Source organism: Lithobates pipiens, unplaced genomic scaffold (assembly GCF_037356315.1).
Source record: "Lithobates pipiens isolate NorthernLeopardFrog02 unplaced genomic scaffold, aLitPip1_a1.2 Scaffold_13, whole genome shotgun sequence".
Taxonomy (NCBI): domain Eukaryota; kingdom Metazoa; phylum Chordata; class Amphibia; order Anura; family Ranidae; genus Lithobates; species Lithobates pipiens.
The window spans coordinates 198,127,220-198,153,626 of NW_027507718.1; the positions used below are offsets into that span (position 1 = coordinate 198,127,220).

Genomic DNA, 26,407 nt, shown 5'->3' on the forward strand with positions numbered 1-26,407 from the left:
TTTTACATTCAGCTGTCAGCAGGTAAGCCTGCTGACAACTGGTGACTCATCGGTTTTTAAATTAATTGTTTTTTATTGAAAGAGAAATTTAGCTTACACATACATAAATAAAACATGGTTTTCCATACATAGAGGGAGTATACATGTCAACATTAAGTACCGAGTTTTGCGTCCGAAGATACTACTTAACGCCAATGACATAGTCATATCTATCCCTCTAATTATCGCTAGCGCCCCTGACTATCCCCTCCTCCCCCCCATACCCCTATTCTTCGAACACACGCTGCTAAGTCCAAACAAGCTTATTTGACTAGCCAATAACAGGGTGGCGAATCTATTCAGAGACAGAAATAAGGAGCTTCCAGTAGGCTCCCAGACCGCCCCCGACCTGAGACCAATAGGTGCGCCCTAGATCCCATCCTCCACTATCTCATCTAGGGGGAAGCCGATGTCTCTCAACCATGGATTCCATAGCAGCTTGAATTTTTTAAGGTTATTTTGTCTAATATACATTGCCCGTTCGCACCAAATTATAGAATTGATGGCATTTATCCATGCTTGCAGTACTGGAGGATTCTTTGCCTGCCAATTCATCGCAATTAAGCGTCTGGCCTGGTACAGGCATCTTAATATAGATATTTTTATTACAGCAGAAATTCCACCCCTTTCCATAATCCCTAATAGACAAGTCCTAGCTTCAGGTTCTAGGGTGGTGTTAAAGATTCTATTGATTCTGTGCACAATTTCTATCCAGTACCGATATAGTTTTGGACACTTCCATACCATATGGAGCAGATCTCCTGGTGCTCTACATCTAGGGCACTCCCCGTTAGACTTTCTACTTATCCTCCGCATTTTTTTGGGGGTATAGTATGCCCAGGGGCGGACTGACCATTCTGGCACTCGGTCACGGACCGAGGGCCCCATGCCACTAGGGGGCCCCATCAGACTGGCCAGCCTCGGTAAATGCAGGGACAGTATGTAAAAATCTGTGTTTTTTTACATCTGTCCCTGAAATGTCCCATGCCGACACAATTTTGCTGTAAAAAAAAAAGGAAGCTATAGATGCCCCGCCTCTGTACTGCCTCCTCAGCCAATGGAAACAGTGCACACGCCCCCTTCCTCTCCGCGGCTCATTTGATTTCAGAGCAGGAGACTGCCAACAGCTGGAGGAGGGGACACAACGTGCAGTGTGGGAAGGGCTGCAACCTGCTGGAAGGTAAGCTTGCTGAGATGAACTGAGTGTCAGTGGCTTAACCTAGTGAGCAGGAGGGAGGGTGGATGTGTTTTTCCTCTAGCAGGGCTCTGAAGCTGTTAGATCGATTTTCTATATGAGAAGTGCCATGCTTCTGGAGGAAGGAACTTCCTCCCCCAATCTCTGCTACCCTGCCTACTCATTACCTGCCCACCAGTACACAGGCACAGTCCCCTCCTCTCCTGCATTACCACCTAAAGTGTAAAGTGTCTGTGAGCTGCTGGGGCACTACAAGTCCCAGCATGCCTGGAGATGGTGGCAGCAGTGTGTTTTTTAGGCTGATTTGATAAAAAATTATATATATATATATATATATATATATATATATATATAATTTTTTTTTTTTATTACTAGAGCTGGGCGAAAAAAAAAAAAAAAAATATCTGCGATAATTAAAAAAAAAAAAAACACGGTTTGAATCAAGGTGTTGTTGTTTTTTTTTTTATGGACACTGTGACGGTCCTGAGAGGCTTTGGCTTAGTCCACGATGCTTTCTTACATTTTAAATTGATTTGACCTCTCATCTCGATTCAAGATTTAAATCGATTTTTTTATTTTTTTCCCCCAGCCCTAAAATATATATATGTGTGTGTGTTTATGGTGTGTGTCTGTGTGTCTATGTGTATACTGTGTGTCTATCAGTGGTGGTGCGTCCATAAGGGGCGCTTGGGCGCTGCCCCCACTCTCCTGGCACCTCTCTATCACCATAGATAGATTCATGCATTGCATGAATCTATCTATGGTTGCCGCTGACACCCCCTATTCAGATACCCGTCTCCTTTTCGGGCACCTGAATTACAGCGGCAGGTGTGTTTTTGGGAAGCACCTGATTAGAGCCTTAGGCTCTAATAGGCGCCCACAAAGGTGAACAGCAGGCGTCATGCTGGGCGTTCACTGTTCACTCAGCTGTGTGTGTGTGTGTTAGAAAAGCAAAGGAATTCACTTTGCTAACACTGAACCGCCTCTCAGCCAATCAGGTGCTCGGGTCTCTTACCTGTCACCTGATTGGCTGAAGCGTCAGGCACTGTGATTGGATGCCTGACAGAGGATGGAAGAAGACATCGAGGGGCGTGAAGGACACCGCCGCTGACCCGCTCCGAGACAGGTAAGTACGGGGCGATGCACATTAGCAGCAATTCATGGGCACAGTAGCAGCAATTGATTGGCACACTGGCAGCATTTGATGGGGCACAGTGGCTGCATTTGATGGGCACAGTGGCTGCAATTGATGTTTTTTTTTTTTGTTTGTGTTTTTCAGTTTGTTTGTGCCCCCCCCCTCATAAATTTTGAGCACCAGCCACCACTGGTGTCTATGTGTATATGTGTATATATGTATAATGTGCGTGTGCGCGTGTGTGTGTATATATATGTATACTGTATGTTTCATTTGTGCCTACTGCTACCAAACAGAAGTCGATCTAACAATCCTATGCCCCTGAAAAATCCACAGCCATTCGGAGGCAGCTGAATGGTGAACTGCTGAGCCCGGCCTCGGATCAGGCAGCAGGGCAGGTCTGGGTGCGTGTCGTGATTTGGCACACATCAAGTATGGCTTTTATTCACACGCCTCACTGCCAGATCTGAGGCCAACCACAGCAGTTCACTATTTCGCTGGCTCTTAGCCCTTGTACACACGGTCGGAGAATCCGTCGGAATGTGTCCCATCGGACCGCGTTGTCGGATAATCCAACTGTGTGTGGTATGCATCGGACTGTTTCCATCGGAATATCTGTCGGACCAAATTTTCCAACTTGCTGGAAATATTTTCTGACAAACTGGTCCGATAGGACATAGTCCGATCATGTGTAGAGAATTCCTATCGGACAAAGTGCCACGCATGCTCAGATCAAATTCTTACATCAAAGCTATTGGCTACTAGCCTGAACGTAGTCCCATCGTAACAAAATTACGTCATCACGTTCTGAAAGATCCGATTTTTTGACAAATTTGTCCGACCGTGTGTATGCAACAGTTTCGGATAAGATCCGATGGACAAAATCCGACGGATTTGGTTGTCGGAATCTCTGACCGTGTGTACAAGGGCTAAGACTCACTTGCACAGTTCAGAGATGGAACAGTGGATTTTTTTTTTCTAATTTAAAGGCCTTTAAATTAAGATGCAAAGGTGTGTGTAAGGGGACACTGATAGAAGGTGACACACTGGGGGGGCTCTGCCATAAGTTAGGACTCTGTGGACTGTGATATATAGGGAGAATGTTAGGACTATGGTGTAAGGTAGGGCTGATGTGAGCGTGGCGTTCATCCTGACTGTACTTGTTGTTTTGTATGTTACTTACTCCTGGCATGGCGGCCACCTGTAAGCCTGGGGGCCCCATAATCTTCTATTGCCCGGGGGCCCCATGAGTTGTCAGTCCGCCCCTGAGTATGCCCTATATAGGAAGAGCTTGTGGGACATACGCTGCGATGGGGAGATAGACACCAAGTTCCCCTGTGCTAGGATCTCATCCCATTGTTCCTGCTCAATTGGTCCCAGGTCTTCCTCCCATCCCCTCCTGCTCTTATCCAGTCCTTCTCCATTCAAAACTTTATCCCTGAGTTTTGTATATAGGCCAGAGATCTGGCCTTTTGTTTGTCCTTGCTCAAGGAATCTCTGTAGCAGGGGGTTCTTTGTCCTCTCAATAATGAGTGTGCCATACTGTGAATGTATCCCATGCCTCACTTGCAAATATATATAAAATGTTTTGTTGGAGATGCCGAATTTCTGGCGAAGGTCTTCGAAAGATTTCATAGTGTTTCCCTGATAGAGATGCACCAGTCTTCTAATCCCCCTCCTCTCCCATTCCAGGGACCGGGCTATACAGTTTAATTCGGCCAGTTCTCCATTGTTCCATAGGGGGGTATACTCAGTTACCCCCCCATAGGCCAAGAGTTGCTTAGCTATTTGCCATACTTTCCTCGCCAAGGCATTGGTGGGGCATTTACAAGCAAATGAGTTAGCTTCCAGGACTTCAACTAGAGTTCTATGATATGCATTATTAATCATCAATTTGTGATTTGGGCAGCCACCCTCTTCCAGTCCAGCCCCAGCCAATTGCTGGAGCTGGGCTGATAGAAAGTATGTTCTTAAATGTGGCAACGCTACTCCTCCCTTTTCCACAGGGAGCTGCAGCGTCCGCAGCCGAATCCGAGGCTGTCTCTTTTTCCATATTAGTTCTCGAATTAGTCCCTCCAGTCTGTTAAACCATTTCTGGTTAATCCAGAGTGGGGAATTGTGGAGGATATATAGGATCTGTGGCTGACAAATCATTTTTACTAAATTACAACGCCCCGCCACCGACAGGGGAAGGCGACACCAACTATTAACCTTCTGCTTAAGCTTTGCCAATAATGGTACCAAATTCTCCTCAACATACCGGTCTATCTCTCTGGGAATCCAGACACCCAAGTATTTCAGCTTGGGAACCACTTCTAGTCCCTCAACTATAGACGATGTTTGGTCTTCAGACTCCGATAGTGGCATAAGGGCTGATTTACTCCAATTAATGACCAAGCCTGATTGCTGCCCAAATTCATCCATCAGCCGTACTACCCTATTCAAAGTGAAGCGCACATCGTCAAGGAAAAACAAGACGTCATCCGCAAACAAAGCCAGCTTCTCCTCCTCCAGTCCGCGCCGGAATCCCCGGATGTCCGGGCGTGATCTCGCCATCACAGCCAGGGGTTCCATAGCTAGCACGAACAGGAGGGGAGACAGCGGGCATCCCTGTCTCGTACCCCTTTCTAGGTAGAACACTTCAGAGAATAGGGTCCCCATTTTGATCTTGGCCCTAGGTCCCCTGTATAGTAGTTTTACCCACTGGATAAATTGGGGGCCAAAGCCGAAACGTTCTAATACGCCCCAGAGATAGTCCCACTCCAGGCTGTCGAAAGCCTTGGTGGCATCCAACGCTAGTATAGCACCTGGGTTATCGCTATCTCTAGGTATTTGTAAGTTTAGAAAAACCCTTCTAATATTAGTATTAGTTGTTCTGCCCGGGATAAACCCGGACTGGTCTGGGTGTATTAATTTATGTATACAACTATTTAACCGAATTGCTAGGGCCTTGGCTAGAATTTTTATATCTGAGCATAGCAGAGATATCGGCCGATATGACGAGACCTCTTGTTGGTCCTTCCCCTCTTTAAGAATTAGGGTGATATTAGCCTCGCGCATTGAAGCAGGGAGTTCTCCCGCCTCTAGTGCATAGTTTAACGTTTCCAGTAGTGCCGGGATCAGCTGTTCACTGTATCGCTTATAAATTTCCACTGGAAGGCCATCCGGACCAGGAGATTTACAATTGGGCATACTATTCATTGCACCTTTTAGTTCTTCCAAAGTGAGTGGTAAATCTAAATTCAATTTATCCTGGTCTGAAAGCACGGGAATATCTGTTTGCTGCAGAAAGTTAGTGACCAGAGCCTCCCGACCCTGTGTGGTTGATTTATATAAGGTTCTGTAATAATCACCCAGCACCTTCATAACCTCAGAGGGCCTAGAGACAAGGTCACCCTTCTGTGTTTTAATTGCCTGTATTCCTGTGGGGGGGCTATTGGTACGAGTCAATAAAGAAAGAACTCGACCCACCTTCTCCCCTTCGGGACTCATCGGTTGTTGAGGACACGGCAACCAGCTATATACAGTGTAAAAAAACACAAATCGCGGCAAAATCGCTGTAAAACGCATGTTCAAAAATACGTCAAGCACTGGAAAAAGCACTGCAGAAACAATCAAAAGCAACATGTATAGGTGTGAATCGAGCCTTATGCCGCGTACACACAATCGGACTTTCCATCAGAATAAACTCTAACTGTCTTTCCAACTGAGTTTCCGACGGAGTTCCGACCGAACGGACTTGCCTACACACGATCACACCAAAGTCCATGTGTTTCTAACGCAATGACGTACGATGGGACTACAAAGGAAGTTCAATAGCCAGTAGCTGCCCTTGCGTTGTATTTGGTCCGTCGGACTAGCATACAGACGAACAGTTTTCCCGATAGGAATTGATTCCGTCGGAAAGATTTAAAACATGTTCTATTTCTAGGTCCGTCAGATTTTTTGAAAAAAAAGTCCGCTGAAGCCCACATATGATTGGAATATCCGATGAAATGATTCCGTCTGACCTTTTCTGACGGAAAGTCAGGTCGTGTGTACGCGGCATTACACCTCAAACTGCAATAATCCAATTTGATTTCAATTTATGGATTTCAGATCAGTAAAAAATAACTTCTAATTCCTTTCCATGGGTTATTTGCACTCTATAATTTACCTCTGTGCTGTGTATATATAGAATGAGACTCTATAACTGATGTTTAGTAGATAAAACACATATCTTGTATATTGAAAATATGAATAGTATATTGAAAATATACTAGTCTCAAAGTAGCAATCTTATCATTCTCTCTGTTCTTCTCCTGCTCTCTAGCTCCCTCATCACCTTCTCCCATGCTCGCCTCCAGGACTTTTCCATAGCCTCTCCAATCCTATGGAACTCCTTACCCCAATCTGTATGATTATCTCCTACTCTGTTAGCTTTTAGACGATCCCTGAAGACCCTCCTCTTCAGAGAAGCCGATCCTACCCACACCTAACAACTGTATTTTCATTTTCTCGATCTGATCATCCCCCACAGCTGTTACCTTTTGTTCCACTTAACCATCCCTTCTGGATTATAAGCTCTAACAAGCAGGGCCCCCTGATCCCTCCTGTATTGAATTGTATTATAACTGTACTGTCTGCCCTCATGTTGTAAAGCGCTGTGTAAACTGTTGGAGCTATATAAATCCTGTATAATAATAATAATAATTTGTATATCTTCCAATATTTGGGTTTTATTTGATAGCATAAAAAACATAACTTCAAAGTACAACCATAGAACACTATAAGCAACTAAATATGAATATTAACAGCTATAGATAAATAGATGATTATACCATGTATGCATTCAGATGGTAAAATTGTACAGTATATAAATTGCACAAAGTAACATCAGATTAATATCTAACCTTGCTCTGGACTTCCCATGGTTTTGTGATAGCAGATAAATCACAAGCTGTCATCATCATGGCCCTGAAGATAAATAAATAATGTTAGTTAAGTTATAAATGTTAAATCAGATCTAAACTTACTAACTGTATTTTTTCTTTATACTCTTTCAAGCTTTTTCATCCTTGTTTTTATCTCAGTGTTGTTGATCTCCACCATCCTTTTTCAGCTACTTTTTGTCTACATGTGCTCAATTCAGTGTCAACTGCACACCCTTGCTCTAGACCACCTTCCCAATAATGACAATAATGGACTATGTCTGCTTAATGGATTTCAGCAGGGTGCTGGCAGGGTAACAATGCAGGAACACCACTGGGGGACAGCTACCGGGTGAGATTAGAAAATATTATTTTACTGAAAGATTAATGAATGCTTGGAATGTCCAGCAAAGGTATCCACTAAATATTATGTGAATTCAAACATGCTTGGGTCAAACAAAAATGTATCCTCAAACAAATTTTTTTTTTTTAAAAATCTAAACATTAAAACAAATAAAAAGGACAGACTTGATTGATCGCTTGGTCTTTTTTTGCCTTCTCTCTTCTGTTTCTATGCTAAATGTTGGTTATACATTGTCAGTCACTACACCGAAAGCAATACAATGTAAAAAAAAATGCCCACACTACAAAGATTCCACATTCAGTTGTGCCTAGGGTTGCACAGATAACACTTTTTTAAGACCGAGTACAAGTACTGATACTTTTTTTAAGTACTCGCCGATACCAACTCCCAATTCATTTTTTTAATGTCATGTGACAGTTTTAAAAGCACAATACAAACTAATAATGATATCTTTGCAGCACTGATAGGTGGCACTGACTTATGGGCACTGATATGCAGCACTGATAGGTGGCACTGATATGCAGCACTGATAGGTGGTACTGACTGATGGGCACAGATTTGCAGCACTGATAGGTGGTGCTGACTGATGGGCACTGATATCCTGGCTTTGATAGGGGGCATGTATGGGCACTGATAGCTGACACTTATGGGCAATGATAGGTGGAACTGATGGGCAGGCAGTGACACTGAAATGCAGCACTGATTCCATTGACAATTGCTGGCAGACTGGTATGATTAGTGAACTATATGGGCTGGATGTAACAAGATGTCCGCTGCTGCCTTGTGGCTGCTGCTTACTGAAGCTTAGTGCAGGGTGTACCAAGATGGGTGTTGTGCTGTTAAATCTTTGACGGAGACTGGGGCCGTCAATTCCATTAACAAATGTGATGACCTGGGTCACCGATGCTGCGACTCACACCCCTGCCCCCGGCCATCTTATCTTCCTCTGCTGCCTGCCAGTACTTGCACTCCACTGTCAGGACTCGCTCTCTGCTCCTCCCTCTCTGCCCACTGACTTCCGGGAGCAGCATCTTCATGCAAATGTATTGGGTCAGGCATCAGGAGCAGTTGCCTGAGTACAAGTACTCGGGCACATACTTGGTATCGGCACTGGTACCGATACTAGTATCGGTATCGTTGCAACCATAGTTGTGACTAAACAATAACATTTTCTTAGGGTGCTCATGTAAGAGAAGTACTGCCTAATGAATCTGCATAACAGAAAAATGCTCAGCTAAATCACATATGGAGAAATTATCAAATAGTTGTCACAAATGCAGAAAGAGAAGGTCATCATACTACTGCCTCTACTAATGTTGCCATGCCATGTGAATTAAAGTTTTGACCCTAAAGGTGACTGACCAATCTGGGACAGGGGCTTTTGGAGGGGACTAGGGACAAGCCTCTTACCCATTCATTATGGCCCATGGAAGAGACTGGGGATTTGGCCTGGATTAATCCTCTGAATAAGGCCAATAAAGCTTCCCTTCTGAGGTGGAAGGAAAGGTTTAAAATTAATCTTGTACAGGTTAATGGTCAGAGCAAATAGGGTGGTCGTCCTGCAGACTGAGTTGAAGAAGCCCCTCCACCTGGGACAGAAATATTTATCAACAATATCAACAATATCCCTCAAGAAATCTAAGAAGATAAATTAATTCCACTTTTTCCGACTGCTGGAACATTGTATGAGCTTTGTCTCATAGACTGTTGTAGACTGGTGCTGAGCAGTATGAGGTGGGGTGGGATCACTGATTAAACAAAGCATCGTCTGGGTGGGCACTGAGTCACCTAGGCTTGTCTAGGTGATTAGTTGTTAATTAGATCACTGTTAGCTGTTGGCTGTTCCTTAGATGTGTTAATGAGACTAATGTTTACAATTTGCATTGTTAGGGTAATGTGATCAAGCATGGTATACAGTGGTGTGAAAAAGTGTTTGCCCCCTTCCTCATTTCCTGTTCCTTTGCATGTTTAAGTGTTTCGGAACATCAAACCAATTTAAACAATAGTCAAGGACAACACAAGTAAACACAAAATGCAATTTGTAAATGAAGGTGTTTATTATTAAAGGTGAAAAAAAATCCAAACCATCATGGCCCTGTGTGAAAAAGTGATTGCCCCCCTTGTTAAAACATACTATAACTGTGGTTGTCCACACCTGAGTTCAATTTCTCTAGCCACACCCAGGCCTGATTATTGCCACACCTGTTCACAATCAAGGCATCACTTAAATAGGAGCTGCTTGACACAGTAAGGTCCACCAGAAGATCCTTAAAAGCTACACATCATGCCGAGACCCAAAGAAATTCAGGAACAATTGAGAAAGAAAGTAATTGAGATCTATCAGTCTGGAAAGGGTTATAAAGCCATTTCCAAAGCTTTGGGAATCCAGCGAACCACAGTGAGAGCCATTATCAAAAGCTTTGGCCTGCATGGCAGAGTTCCAAGGAGAAAACCACTGCTGAGCAAAAAGAACATCAAAGCTCGTCTCAATTTCTCCACAACACATCTTGATGATCCCCAAGACTTTTGGGACAACATTCTGTGGACCGATGAGACAAAAGTGGAACTCTTTGGAAGGTGTGTGTCCAAGTATATCTGGCGTAGAAGGAACACTGCATTTCATAAAAAGAACATTATACCAACAGTAAAATATGGTGGTGGTAGTGTGATGGTCTGGGGCTGTTTTGCCGCTTCAGGACCTGGAAGACTTGCCGTGATAAAAGGAACTATGAATTCTGCTGTCTACCAAGAGATCCCGAAGGAGAATGTCCGACCATCTGTTCGTGTACTCAAGCTGAAACGAACTTGGGTTCTGCAGCAGGACAATGATCCTAAACACACCAGCAAGTCCACCACCGAATGGCTGAAGAAAAACAAAATGAAGACTTTGGAGTGGCCTAGCCAAAGTCCTGACCTGAATCCTATTGAGATGTTGTGGTATGACCTTAAAAAGGCCGTTCATGCTCGAAAACCCTCTAATGTAACTGAATTAGGACAATTCTGCAAAGATGAGTGGGCCAAAATTCCTCCAGGACGCTGTAAAAGCCTCATTGCACGTTATCGCAAACGCTTGGTTGCAGTTGTTGCTGCTAAGGGTGGCCCAACCAGTTATTAGGTTTAGGGGGCAATCACTTTTTCACACAGGGCCATGATGGTTTGGATTTTTTTTCACCTTTAATAATAAACACCTTCATTTACAAATTGCATTTTGTGTTTACTTGTGTTGTCCTTGACTATTGTTTAAATTGGTTTGATGTTCCGAAACACTTAAGTGTGACAAACATGCAAAGGAACAGGAAATGAGGAAGGGGGCAAACACTTTTTCACACCACTGTATATTCTGTGTGAATTTACAATAAAGTCAGTTCCAGTTCCAGTTTGCACCTAAGCTAGTGTCCTCTAGTTAATAGGTGTTCAGCAATAATACCTGGTTCTTGGTTCCAAACTGGAGGAAGCTGTATACTGACAGAAGCACCCAAGCTGGGGACTGGACAGTCCATCACAGTGACCATACACTATACAGTCTGATTCTACAATTTACGTTACATGTACCATCAACTATGTAGAGCAATGGCCTACTTGTTTTGATACAAATGCAATGAATTATTTGGGTTTATCCTCATATTATACAGTTTTGGTAAGTCTGAAGGAGATTGGAAATAGATTGTATAGTGTATGACCAGCTTTAAACTAAATAGTGTCAGCAAATTGGATTAAACATGGTCAAAATGTCTTTGATAATCACTCTATTGGCACATATGTACGAAAACATTTGCACGTATTCTCCATACATTTTGAAGAGACCCATCCAAGTGACCCATCTGTCAAATATACATGGTGCAGTGTTTTGCTACAAACTGCAGTTTGTGCAGTTTGTACTGTGCAGTTTCCTGTTATGTAGGACCAGTAACTGGGCTGGGTGTTTGTTCACCTACCCTTCCCTATGTAGTGTGCTCATGGTAGTACTGGCATTAAATTTGTGACCCCTGGGATTTGACTGCAGTTAGGTGTCATGGTCTTTTTCACACCAATCCCCATCCAATTTATTTCATTGGTAAGCGTAGAGTAATACCTAAAATACTTCCAACAGCCAGCTACTTCATTCAGATGGCTTATAGGAGCTGTAGTTTGTGCGCATGAGCCTACATTTTGAGGAACCAATGTAGTGTGGCCTGCAATACCTTCTCCCAGCATAGTTGACAGGACACCTACATAATAATTTCTTTCCTTGTTGTTTCAAGCGATAAGTAATCCACCCATTTGTCTTGCTCTTCATAAGTCTTTGACTGATCAACAATCTTCTGGAACATTGTTCTCTTTCTAAGAAGACATACATAACATAAATGAATACTCACTTCACAACATCCCCCCTGTCCCAATACAAGTTACATATAAAAACAGAAATGAATAAATTCCATATAAAGGAACAGTCAATATTTGTAGTTGATGGAAAGTTATGTGGATGTATGGCCAAAACATTTTTTTCGTTTTGGATAGAGTAGGGCAGAATGTATTCCAAAATCCTAGGGTTGTCAATAGAAGAAGAGGTCCCTGACTAAGAGCACCATTCTCACTTCATAGAGTTTTTTCTCTCTGTCTGTTGTATCTGCGAGAAGAATTCAAAGCTAAATTTCCCCCAACAGAGACAAATAGCAAAAATTAAACTGGCAAACGATTTTAACCCACCCCTAATCTATTCAAAAGAAACTAAAAATAGTTGGCCATACATACCATAAATCACCAGGTCCCTGTACCTGCCACAGAAATAATGAAAGAATCTCATTCTCCCTGTTGAGTTTTTAATCAATTTCTAATTAAAGTGAATGCAACAGGGAAGAGTGGTTGCTAAGTGGCTAGCACACTAAATTTGAGTCCAGTATTTCAGTCTACTCAGGAACATTACATATATAAAGTTTGTATATTCTCTGTCCATACTGTTCCTACAATGTAGCAAGAGTGTGGCAAGGACAGTAGATTATAAGAGACTGACAAGAATGATTGTGTTTATTTTGTAAAGTGCTAGATAACATATCTGAATTCCAACGTCATTTGTGAACTTCTGTAAAATGCCTGTGGTTTGTACATAAGGAAAAGAGAAAACTTTGTAGATTCAATTTCATATAACTAACTTCTTAGTATACTCACTTGAAATATAAAGCCAAATCTGTGGCTATGATAGCAATATCCATCAGATGAATAACGTGTTCATGTTGTCTTCTATTTAGGTTCAGGAAAATGTTCATGGACTGCAATGCAAAATGTGTAAAAGTTTCTCTGATAATTGGCTTTCAAATGCCTGTTTTTTAAGGTTTAAAAAAGTATTTTCGATCAGTATACAGAATTTCAGCATTTACTATACAAATGTTGTTTACCAAAGTAATGCAGGATCTAAGTAAAATAATTTTAAAAGGCTATGTGTATATGTAGAATTGCGGCCACCCTTTTTACATACTTCTATATGATCGTGCCTTACAAGCAGAAACTGGTTACTATTCCAGTTATAATGCTTTATGGGTGTTTTCATGATTGACAATAGTCTGTAGCTATGTCTATAGATTCCTTTTATCTATTTTTCCCTTTATTTTCATACTGTTTTTGTGTTATTACCGTATATACTCGAGTATAGGCCGACCCGAATATAAGCCGAGGCCCCCAATTTACCCCCAAAAAAACTGGCAAACTTATTGACTCGTGTATAAGCCGAGGGTGAGACATGCCTGTCCATCCCTGTGTGTGTGTCCGTCCATCCCTGTGTGTCCGTCCATCCCTGTGTGTCCGTCCATCCCTGTGTGTCCGTCCATCCATCCCTGTGTGTGTGTGTGTCCATCCATCCATCCATCCCTGTGTGTGTGTGTCTCCATCCATCCATCCATCCATCCCTGTGTGTGTGTGTCTCCATCCATCCATCCCTGTGTGTGTGTGTCTCCATCCATCCATCCATCCCTGTGTGTGTCTCCATCCATGTGTGTGTGTGTGTGTGTGTGTGTGTGTGTGTGTGTGTGTGTGTGTGTGTGTGTGTGTGTGTGTGTGTGTGTGTGTGTGTGTGTGTGTGTGTCCAGCCTACCTTTGTCCCGAGCCTCCGTCCCGTGCCTTGCCTCCTTGCCTCCGTCCCGTGCCGTGCCTTGCCTCCTTGCATCCGTCCCGTGTCGTGCCTTGCCTTGCCCCCGTCCCGTCCCGTGCCGTGCCGTCCCGTGCCCTCTTCGTCGGCGGCCATTGTAAAGTTCAAAAGCTGCGCCGCCGCCTTCGCCTGTGATAGGCGGAACACTGAATTTCCCAGCAGCCTGTGTTCCGCCTATCACAGACGTCGTATCATCCTCGTCCGTAGTACGAGGATGATACGATGTCCGTGATAGGCGGAACACAGGCTGCTGGGAAATTCAGTGTTCCGCCTATCACAGGCGAAGGCGGAGCCGGAGGCGCGGCTTTTGAATAGAATGGCCGCTGTCTGTCTGCTCGACACGCTGATCGAGCGGGCAGACAGCGATGACTCGAGTATAAGCCGAGGGGGGCACTTTCAGCCTCAAAAAAGAGGCTGAAAATCTCGGCTTATACTCGAGTATATACGGTATGTACTTATTTATAACACACTTGTATAGTGGATATAAAAAGTCTGCACACCCCTGTTAAAATGTTAGGATTCTGTGATGTAAAACAATGAGACAAAGATAAATAATTTCAGCTTTCTTTCCACCTCTAATGTGACCTATAAACTGTACAACTCAGTTGAACAAACTGAAATCTTTTAGGTGGAGGGAAGTAAAAATAAATAAATAAAATAATATGGTTGCATAAGTGTGCACACCATTACACTAATACTTTGATGAAGCACCTTTTGATTTTATTACAGCACTCGGTCTTTTTTGGGAGTATGAGTCTATCAACATGGCACATCTTGACTTGGCAATATTTGCCCACTCTTCTTTGAAAAAACATTCGAAATCTGTCAGATTGTGAGGGCATCTCCTGTGCACAGACCTCTTCAGATCACCCCACAGATTTTCAATCGGATTCAGGTCTGGGCTCTGGCCTGGCCATTCCAAAACTTGAATAATTTTCTGGTGAAGCCATGCCTTTGCTGATTTGGAAGTATGTTTTGGGTCGTTCTAATGCTGAAAGGTGAAGTTCCCCTTCATGTTAAGATTTCTAGCAGAAGCCTGAAGGTCTTGGGCCATTATTGACTGGTATTTGGAACTGGTCATAATTCCCTCTACCTTGACTAAGGCCCCTGTTCCAGCTGAAGAAAAACAGCCCCAAGGGATGATGCTGCCACCACCATGCATCACGATGGGTATGGTGTTCTTTTGGTGATGTGCAGTGCTATTTTTGCTCCAAACCAATCTTTTGAAATTATAGCCAAAACAGTTCAACTTTGGTTTCATCAAAACATAACATATTTTCCCAAATGCTTTTGGGAGACCTCAGATGTGTTTTGCAAAATGTAGTCGGGCTTGAATGGTTTTCTTCGTAATAAAATGCTTCCATCTTGCCACTCTACCCCTTAGCCCAGACATATGAAGAATATGAGAGCTATGAACCACACAGCCAGTACTTGCCAGATATTCCTGCAGCTCCTTTAATGTTGCTGTAGGCCTCTTAGCAGCCTCCCTGACCAGTTTTCTTCTCGTCTTTTCATCAATTTTGGAGGGATGTCCAGTTCTTTGTAATGTCACTGTTGTGGCATATTTTCTCCACTTGATGATGACTGTCTTTACTGTGTTCCATGGTATATATAATGCCTTGGAAATTCCTTTGTACCCTTCTCCTGACTGATACCTTTTAACAAAGAGATGCTTTGGAAGCTCTCTGCGGAACATGGCTTTTGCTGTAGGATGCGACTCAGAAAAAGTCAGGAAAGACCTACTAGAACAGCTGAACTTTATTTGGGGTTAATCAGAAGCACTCTAAATGATGGCAGGTGTGTATTGGCTCCTATTTAACATCAGTTTGAATGCAATTGCTTAATTCTTAACACAGCTACAACCCCAGTTATAAGAGGGTGTGCACACTTATGCAACCACATTTTTTTTTTTTTTTTACTTCCCCTCTCTAAAAGATTTCAGTTTGTTTTTCAATTGAGTTGTAGGTCACATTAAAGGTGGAAAAAGTTCTGAAATGATTTATCTCTGGCAGCACTGAATGCCCATTCAGAAAGCATGCTGGATACAGGGTAGCCCAGCAGCTCTATTGGATACTGGGTAACTTCTGGCCAGTGGTCTATTCTCATGACCCAGTAACTGAGTGGACAGTCAACTGGAGAGCTCTCCATATCTGTCTTTGCCCCTATATAATTTCCTACCATATGATGAAAACACTGCCCATGGGAACCTGGGCACGGAGGACTAAAACATTTTTAAAAGGCAAACTGAGGTCTCCCCCTTCTCCACCGCTCCTCTTGACCAACAGAAGCCTCAAAACTACGGTTTCCACCAGACTGTAGCCTACCAGAGTCGGGAAAGGTGTTACATAAACTCCTCTTTCGTCATTCACATTTGTCCTCTGACTTGATGAGCATCCACACAGCTGAATTCAAACACTACAGCTTAATGCAGTCTGTAGAATAGACTCCCTTCACCCTTTATAGTGACCTCCCTATCCTTATATATTCACCAAAATGGATATTAAATGGATTGTCATGAATGATATTCACATATAAAGATATACAGGTGATGTAATACACTATATATATATATATATATATATATATTTATATATATATATATATACACTGCCTTAACCCTCTTGGGCATGGAGTTCACCAGAGCTTCATAGGTTGCCACTGGAGTCCTCTTCCACTCCTCCATGAAGACATCACAGAGCTGGTGGATGTTAGAGACCTTGCGCTCCTCCACCTTGCATTTGAGAATGCCCCACAGATGGTTAAAAGGGTTTAGGTATGGAGACATGCTTGGTCAGTTCATCACCTGTACCCTCAACTTCTTTAGCAAGGCAGTGGTCATCTTGGAGGTGTGTTTTGGGTCGTTATGTTGGAATACTGCCCTGTGGCCAAGTCTCTGAAGGAAGTGGATCATGCTCTGCTTCAGTATGTCACAGTACATGTTGGCATTAATGGTTCACTCAATGAACTGTAGCTCCCGAGTGCCGGCGGCACTCATGCAGCCCCAGACCATGACACTTGCACCACCATACTTGACTGTAGGCAAGACACACTTGTCTTTGTAATCCTCACCTGGTTCCCGCCACACACGCTTGACACCATCTGAACCAAATAAGTTTATCTTGGTCTCAATAGACTACAGGACATGGTCCCAGTAATCCATGTCCTTAGTCTGCTTGTTTTTAGAAAACTGTTTGCAGTCTTTCTTGTGCATCATCTTTAGAAGCGGCTTCCTTCTGGGACAACAACCATGCAGACCAATTTGATGCAGTGTGCGGCGTAGGGTCTGATCACTGACAGGCTGACCCCTCACCCCTTCAACCTCGGCAGCAATGCTGGCAGCACTCATATGCCTATTTCCCAAAGACAACCTCTGGATTTGACGCTGAGCACGTGCACTGAACTTGTTTGGTCGGCCATGGCGAGGCCTGTTCTGAGTGGAACCTGTCCTGTTAAACTGCAATATGATCTTGGCCACAGCTCAGTTTCAGGGTCTTGGCTTCTTAAAGCCTAGGCCATTTTTATGTAGAGCAACAATTATTTTTTGCAGATCCTCAGAGAGTTCTTTGCCATGAGGTGCCATGTCGAACTTCCAGTGACCAGTATGAGAGAGTGAGAGCCATAACACAAAATTCAACACACCTGCCCCCCATTCACACCTGAGACCTTGTAACACTAACAAATCATATGACACCGGGGAGGGAAAATGTCTAATTGGGCCCAATTTGGACATTTTCACTTAGGGGTGTACTCACTTTTGTTGCCAGTGGTTTAGACATTAATGGCTGTGTGTTGAGTTATTTTGAGGGGACAGCTAATTTACAATGTTATACAAGCTGTATACCCACTACTTTACATTGTAGCAAATGAAGAAACAATTCTTTAGTGATATATATATATATATATATATATATATATATATATATATTAATGACACAAAAAACATCACTTCATGATCCCTGGTGACTATGCATTTAAGAGCTGTTGGTGATGTATGGACTTCCTTGCTTTAGCACATATCTCTACTAGTCTGTGATGAATGACCGGTAAAAACCTTTTTGTCACACTGTTCAGGCCCTGGTCTAGATGCCCCTTGTTGACACTGAAGGACAATTGCAACTAATATTTTAGTTTGGGTTTTAGTTCTTCATTCAAGATGTACTCATTGCATATCAAGAAAGCAATTTCCTTTCCATAGTGTGCATTCACCGCTGAGGAAGAAAATATAATTTGAAACACGTTGGGTGTTCAGCAATTCCTTTCCTTTGTTCTCTATTGATTCCATCTTAAGTACAGTATCATGAACCTGTTTCCCATCATTTTTAAGATGTATTGTAATGTTTTACACAATATGTATTAATAAAGATGTGTCAACTTTTATACTACCTAGAAATACTGTTCATTCACTTGACACTATAATGACCCAGTACCGTTAGTAAAGTCCCATTTTGAGGGTTTTTATTTATACATATAAGTCAGGGATATTGGTACTCCATTATCTACCATTTCCATATTAGATAAACTCCTCTTTAAGGTATCCTCAAGAGATTTCATCCTCTGCTCCCTCTGTGGGGACGGGATGAGTTCCAAGACTTTCCCCTTGTAACAGTGGTCGAGGAGGGTTGCCAACCAATAGTGATCCCTCTTCCTTGAGGCCACGTGTTTTCAGTTTCTTTCGCAGGCTTTGAAGAATGAGGGAGCCCATGCACCGCAAGTTAGCAGAGGCATGAGAAGCAGAATCCTCAGGGTTACTGAGGATTACAGACTGTAATTGCCTCCTCTCTACCACGTACTACACCCAAGGATTCTGGGGGTGGAAGGATTGACATATGTCTTGCTCTGCTTTAATGTCTCCAAAATCAGAATCCTCCTCCTCCACCGTCTCCTCTTGTGTGTTCTGTGGTGTAGGAAGAATGGTATCTACATAAAGTGGGCCTTAAAAGGAAAGGAAATCCTCTTCTTCCTCCCACTGCTCTGCCTCGGGTGCCCTGTCCATAAAGCCACACAGAGTCTGCTCCAGCAGAAACACAATAGGGATTGTTGTGCATGCATTGTCACGGCTCACCATCCTTATGGCCTCCTCAAATGGTGACAGTACAGTGCATGCATCCTTGATCAGCAGCTATTGGTGTGGGGAAAAAAAGCAGAGCCTGATGTTGTGCCATACTCACACAGGTACTCGTTGATGGCCCTCTTCTGCATTTGCAGCTACTGTAGCATTTCCAAAGTTGAGTTCCACCTGGTGAACATGTGGGCTACAGACTCTTCTGGCCTGCTTCAGCAGATCTTTCAACCCTGGGTACCATTTAAAAAACAATGCACCACCAAACTGAGGACATGTGCTAGGCAACTTTCCCTGTCTAAGGGTGGACAGGAGGTTTGTGCCATTATCGCACACTGCCATTCCTGGCTCCAGCTAGCATGGCGTGGACCACCTCTGGCCCTGCCCCTGCAGAGCTACCAGAATCTCTGCTCCAGTATGGCTCCTGTGCCCTAGTCAGACCTGCCAATGCACTGAATGCCACCTATCAGCCTGACTCATTGAATATCCCCTTGAACGCTTAGGGAGTACTTGTAGTTCATGGGACAATTCAGCAGAGGAGGACAGGCAGGAAGAGGAGGAGAAGAGGGTGGCAAATCCCACATAATCATCACTAGCTGTATGGAGATGTGGCAGCACATCAAGCTTCAGCACTGAGCCCTGTCCTGCATCCTTCCAAGTTGCAAGCAGAGTTACCCAGTGTGCTATGAATGAAATATATCATCCTTGACCATGCTTGCTGGACCACGTAACATGGACCTTACAGCTGACAGCCTTGCCCAACAATGCCACAACATTGCCTTCCACGTGATGGTAGAGAGCTGGAATAGCCTTGCGTGAAAAGAAATAGCAACTGGGAACCTGCCATTGTGGTACAGCACATTCTACAAATTGTTGGAATGGGTCAGAATCCACCAGAAGGAAAGGCAGGAGTTGTAAAGCCAAATCCCACATAATCATCACTAGCTGTATGGAGATGTGGCAGCACATCAAGCTGCAGCACTGAGCCCTGTCCTGCATCCTTCCAAGTTGCAAGCAGAGTTACCCAGTGTGCTATGAATGAAATATATCATCCTTGACCATGCTTGCTGGACCACGTAACATGGACCTTACAGCTGACAGCCTTGCACAACAATGCCACAACATTGCCTTCCACGTGATGGTAGAGAGCTGGAATAGCCTTGCGTGAAAAGAAATAGCAACTGGGAACCTGCCATTGTGGTACAACACATTCTACAAATTGTTGGAATGGGGCAGAATCCACCAGAAGGAAAGGCAGGAGTTGTAAAGCCAGTAGCTTTTACAAGCTTTAATTTAGATGCTGGGCATGTGGGTGACAGTGACAACATTTTTTTTTTTTGCTGCAGTAGATGAGACAGAGAAATTTGCCTGCTGTATTCTACAGCTGGTGGTGTGCTACTGGCAGATGTGCTGCAAGAACCTGAGACACCCATGCTAGACCACCATCCTTGTCAGTGTAGACTGCTGAGAGGTCATGAGGCCTGGGGGTAGACTGAGAAAGGTGAGGAGTGAGGAGGAGCAGAATTGCATCCCTTTTGTGTGGCTTTCAGGTGTTCTTGCCAACAGGCTGAGTGGTGGGAGGTTAAATGCTTTGTCAAATATGTGGTATCCAAACAGCTGGTGTTTTTTTGCCATGCTTGATGTGCTTAAGGCAAAGTTTGCAAATTGCAACAGTGTGATCGGCTGCATATGTGCTAAAAAAAGGCCCAAACAGCTGAGCTGTGGGAATTGGCTGGAAGATAATAGCTCCACGATCTGGTGGAATAGGGCGGCTGCTCTCTACTCTTCCAAAAATGGCTGTTTGGGGTTGTGCCTCACCTTCACTTTCCTTCCCTGCTCTATCCATCCCTCACGTCATGTCATCATCATCCCCTCCATCCTCATTATCACTGGAGACAACTTGGCAATGTGTTGCGGGTGGGGAAACATGACTGTCAATTTGTTGTTTACCAGTGTTCTCCCCTCTCTGTAGGCACATGTTCCTACCTTCCTCAACCTCAGAACCAAAATCTGAATCAAGTAATGGCTGTGTATTGTCAAGGAGCAAGTGGCTGACACTGTGTTCAAATAACTCAGCTGACTCCTCCATGCCTGATGCTGGGGCTATGGCAGGAGTAACTGTGGACAAGGAGGCAGAGTAAGCCACTCTGGCAGCTGTAGTGGACTGTGCACTAGTCTCTTTTTGGGTGATGGAGGATGAGAAGGATGATGATGTTTTAGTAAGCCAGTCCACCGCCTCCTCTGCATGCTGTGGCTGGATGGCACAGGCAACATTATTAAATCGAGGAAATGATGCCCTGCCTGAGGACAGACCATGTCCACCTTTGCCTGTGGACACATACACTGCTGGCTCCCTCACAGTGCCAGGGGGACATCTGCCTCTCCTAGTTGGCCTCCCAGACATGATGGGGAGGGGGCTTATTAACAAAATATAATGAAGATGTGAAAATGTGTACATTGATGCACTTTAATCAATGGAAAGTGTTGTTTGTTTTCACTTTAACTTAAGTACTCACTACACAGACACACTCAACTGACACACTACAATATATTGCAGTAAAACTGAACTGACGCACTGCAAGATACAGTGGTAAACGTGCACTAACGCATTGAAATATACTGTGTTAAACGTGCAGTAATGCACTAATATATACTGTGTTTAATACGTGCAGTAACACACTGAATTATACTGCGTTAAACGTGCAGTAATGCACGGATATATACTGCGTTAAACGTGCAGTAATGCACTGGTATATACTGTGTTAAACGTACAGTAATGCACTGATATATACTGCGCTAAATGTGCAGTAATGCACGGATATATATTGCATTAAACATGCAGTAATGCACGGATATATACTGCGTTAATTGTGCAGTAATGCACTGATATATACTGCATTAAATTTACAGTAACGCACTCATGAATACTGCGTTAAACGTACAGTAACGCACTGATATATACTGCGTTAAACGTGCAGTAATGCACAGATATGTACTGCATTAAACGTGCAGTAACGCAAGGATATTTACTGTGTTAAACGCACATTAACACACGGATATATACTGCATTAAATGTACAAGAATGCACTCATATACTGTATATTGCATTAAACGTGCACTAACTCACGGATATATACTGTGTTAAATGTACAGTAACGCACAGATATGTACTGTGTTAACCACTTAAGGACCGCCGCATGGCAATGTACGTCGGCACAATGGCACCGACAGGCACAAGCACGTACATGTACGTGCTTGCCTTCCAGCTGAGGGGATCAGACCCCCTCCCGCTGGCTGCGGCAGTCTGTTTCGCTTCAGGAGCGATCCAGGATGAGGGGATGGCCGTTGGTTTCTGGCCATCCCCTCTCGATCGCTCCTGGCGAATGAGAAGCTTCCCCCGCTTGTGTAGTGTAAACCAAAGTGCACCAAACACTACACTGACATGTAGGTACACATAGGCACACAAATCACCCCCCGATCACCGCCCCCCCCCCTCCCAGTCATAGTGTCACTGATTGCAGTGATCATTTATTTACTGATCACTGCATTTAGTGTCAGTTGTGACAGTAAAAAGTGTCAGGGCAGTTAGTGTTAGGTCCAGGGTAGCCCCCTACCCCCCCTAATAAAGGTTTAACACCCTGATTGCCCCTAGAGTTAACCCTTTCACCTCCTTTTGCCAGTGTCACTAAGCGATCATTTTTCTGATCGCTGCATTAGTGTCACTGGTGCCGCTAGGTAGCTAGTTATTTTTTTAGGTTCACCGCCAGGTTTTTATAGCGTTAGGTACCCCCATATACAACCTAATAAAGGTTTTAACCCCCTGATTGCCCCTAGAGTTAACCCTTTCACCAGCGATCACCGTATAAGTGTCACTGGTGACGCTGGTTAGCCAGTTAGTTATTTAGGTTCCCCGTCAGGTTTTTATATAGCGTCCGGGACCCCCATATACTACCTAATAAAGGTTTTAACCCCCTGATTGCCCCTAGTTAACCCTTTCACCCCCTTTTGCCAGTGTCACTAAACAATCGTTTTTCTGATCGCTGCATTAGTGTCACTGGTGCCGCTAGGTAGCTAGTTATTTTTTATGTTCACCGCCAGGTTTTTATAGCATTAGGTACCCCCATATACTACCCAATAAAGGTTTTAACCCCCTGATTGCCCCTAGAGTTAACCCTTTCACTAGCGATCACCGTATAAGTGTCACTGGCGATGCTGGATTGCCAGTTAGTTATTTAGTTATTTAGGTTCCCCGTCAGGTTTTTATATAGCGTCCGGGACCCCCATATACTACCTAATAAAGGTTTTAACCCCCTGATTGCCCCCAGGTAACCCATTCACCCCCTTTTGCCAGTGTCACTAAACGATCGTTTTTCTGATCGCTGCATTAGTGTCACTGGTGCCGCTAGGTAGCTAGTTATTTTTTATGCTCACCGCCAGGTTTTTTTTAGCGTTAGGTACCCCCATATACTACCTAATAAAGATTTTGACCCCCTAATTGCCCTTAGAGTTAAACCTTTCACCAGCGATCAACGTACAAGTGTCACTGGTGACGCTGGTTAGCCAGTTAGTTATTTAGGTTCCCCGTCAGGTTTTTTTATAGCGTCAGGGACCCCCATATACTACCTAATAAATATTTTAACCCCCTGATTGCCCCTAGTTAACCCTTTCACCAGTGATCACCGTATAAGTGTTACGGGTGACTCTGGTTAGTGAGTTTTCTTTTTATAGCATCAGGGCACCCACCATTTATTACCCAATAAAGGTTTAACCCCCTGTTCACCCGGCGGGTGATATCAATTAGGTTTTAAGGTCAGGGTCTGCATCGCCCCAGGCAGCGCTAGGTTAGTGCCAGTACCGCTAACACCCACGCGCAAAGCATACACCTCCCGTAGTGGTATAGTATCTGAACAGATCAATATCTGATCTGATCAGATCTATACTAGTGTCCCCAGCAGTTTAGGGTTCCAAAAAAACGCATTGTTAGTGGGATCAGCCCAGATACCTGCTAGCACCTGCGTTTTGCCCCTCCACCCAGCCCACCCAAGTGCAGTATCGATCGATCGATCATTGTCACTTACAAAACACTAAACACATAACTGCAGCATTCGCAGAGTCAGGCCTGATCCCTGCGATCGCTAACAGTTTTTTTTGGTAGCATTTTATTTTTAAATCTTGAAGGCAGTGCTTGGTTTTTGGGGTCCTGTACGTGGCTAGGCTCCCAAAAAGTCCCCCACATGTGGTATCCCCGTACTCGAGAGAAGCAGCAGAATTTATGTTGGGGTGTAATTTCACTTATGCCCATAGCATGTGTGAGCAATATATCATTTAGTGACAACTTTGTGCAAAAAAAAAAAAAAAAATTGTAATATTCCTGCAACTTGTGGCAAAATATAAAATATTTAATGGACTCAACATGCCTCTCAGTAAATAGCTTGGGGTGTCTACTTTCCAAAATGGGGTCATTTGGGGGGGGGGGTTGTGCTATTTTGGCATTTTATGGCCTTCGAAACTGTGATAGGTAGTGAGGAGTGAAATCAAAAATTTGCACCCTTAGAAATCCTGAAAGCAGTGATTGGTTTTCAGGGTGCCGTACGTGGCTAGGCTCCCAAAAAGTCCACATATGTGGTATCCCCGTACTCAGGAGAAGCAGCAAAATATATTTTGGGGTGCAATTTCACATATCACTATGGCATGTGTGAGCAATATATCATTTAGTGACAACTTTTTGTAAACTTTTTTATTCTTTATTTTTTGTGTCATTATTCAATCACTTGGGACAAAAAAAAAAAATATCCAATGGCTCAGCATGCCCCTCGGCAATTTCCTTGGGGTGTCTACTTTCCAAAATGGGGTCATTTGGGGGGGGTTTGTACTGCCCTGCCATTTTAGCACCTCAAGAAATGAAATAGGCAGTCATAAATTAAAAGCTATGTAAATTCCAGAAAATGTACTCTAGTTTGTAGACGCTATAACTTTTGCGCAAACCAATAAATATAAGCTTATTGACATTTTTTTTTACTAAAGGCATGTGGCTGAATACATTTTGGCCTAAATGTATGACTAAAATTTAGTTTATTCGATTTTTCGTATAACAAAAATTAGAAAATATCTTTATTTTTTTTAATTTTCAGTCTTTTTACTTTTATATCGTAAAAAATAAATATCGCAGAGGCAATCAAATACCATCAAAAGAAAGCTCTATTTGTGGGAAGAAAAGGACGCAAATTTCGTTTGGGTACAACATTGCATGACCGCACAATTACCAATTAAAGCAGTGCAGTGAGAAATTGTAAAAAGACCTCTGGTCCTTAGGCTGACAATTGGTCCGGGGCTTAAGTGGTTAAACGTGTAGTAGTGCACTGATATGTACTGCAGGAAACCTGCCCTGACAAATTAAACTAACACTAAAGTAAAAATGAATTGTCACAATACACTCACAAAACTGACACTAAAGTAAAAATGAATGGTCACACTACACTTACAAAACTGACACTAAAGTCAAAATGAATGGTCACACTACACTCACACTAAACCATCACTAGATTCACACTAAACTGATATTCTACACCAGGGATATGCAATTAGTGGACCTCCAGCTGTTGCAAAATTTCAAGTCCCATGAGGCATAGCAAGATTCTGACAGCCACAAGCATGACACACAGAGGCAGAGGCATGATGGGACATGGGGCAGTTTTGCAACAGCTGGAGGTCCGCTAATTGCATATCCCTGTTCTGCACTGACAAAAAAGCGCAATAGCACACTATAGCACACTAACTCGCTAGCAGCACTGAACAGAGCCCCATTCTATCTTTCTCCATGCCAATGGCCGCTATAGAGAGAATATGTGGGGTGGGACTAAGGGCAATGAGCCATGATTGGATAGAGGCCTCAATACTTTCTCCAATCATCACTCTGACAGTGCTCTGTGCACCCCGATTGTGTAAAGCTTTAATTGTTTCAGCCAATCAGGGCTTCCAATGCACTGTGCAGCGGATCAGTGAATTGTGGTCATTTGGCGGGCCAAACAAACAGTCGAACACCCTGTTAATGTGAGTGTTTGTTGAACGGGCAAACAGCCAATGTTCGGCCCGAACTTATGCTCGTGCCGAACCGTTCGCCCAACTCTATTTAGAAGCTTAAGAACCACAATATAACAAGCACACCTCAACATAACACTTACATCTGTACAACAACAAAACATTTTGACTTCTTCTCTGAAATCCTCTGTGTGTACTAAAATCCAGATTATTTAAAATGGGAAAATTTATAGAATGAAATGTATACGTCATGTATACATGTATATAGTAACATTATTTGTTTTAAAACTAAAACGAATCAGAGTAAAAAAAGTCATTTTGACTTGTACATATTGGTCATTTTAGTCATTTACCTCATCTGCCAGCAGAAATTTTCCAAACTCCAAGTGATGTCTTTCCAAAATAGATGATCCGTGCAATCTTGCTAAGGGGTGTTGAGATCTGAATTGGAAAAAGGGAAAAGTGAGCTTAGCTATTCAAGTTTGTGTGTGGACATGTGTGTAGACATGTGTGTGGACATGAAAAATGTTCAAAGAGTAACCCTTACAT

The 26,407-nt window shown here is 43.3% G+C and overlaps 1 protein-coding gene across 1 annotated transcript in view; it reads right to left on the bottom strand.

Moving 5' to 3' along the window:
- The window catches only part of LOC143974566 (rod cGMP-specific 3',5'-cyclic phosphodiesterase subunit beta-like), a 137,631-nt gene that overhangs the window by 31,788 nt on the left and 79,436 nt on the right, over positions 1-26,407 (bottom strand). The window contains exons 15-18 of the mRNA XM_077476096.1: positions 26,212-26,299; positions 12,789-12,889; positions 11,856-11,963; positions 7,262-7,325 (exon numbers count right to left, since the gene is read on the bottom strand). Of these exons, the coding sequence (XP_077332222.1) occupies positions 7,262-7,325; positions 11,856-11,963; positions 12,789-12,889; positions 26,212-26,299 (361 nt within the window). The remainder of the gene's footprint in view (positions 1-7,261; positions 7,326-11,855; positions 11,964-12,788; positions 12,890-26,211; positions 26,300-26,407) is intronic.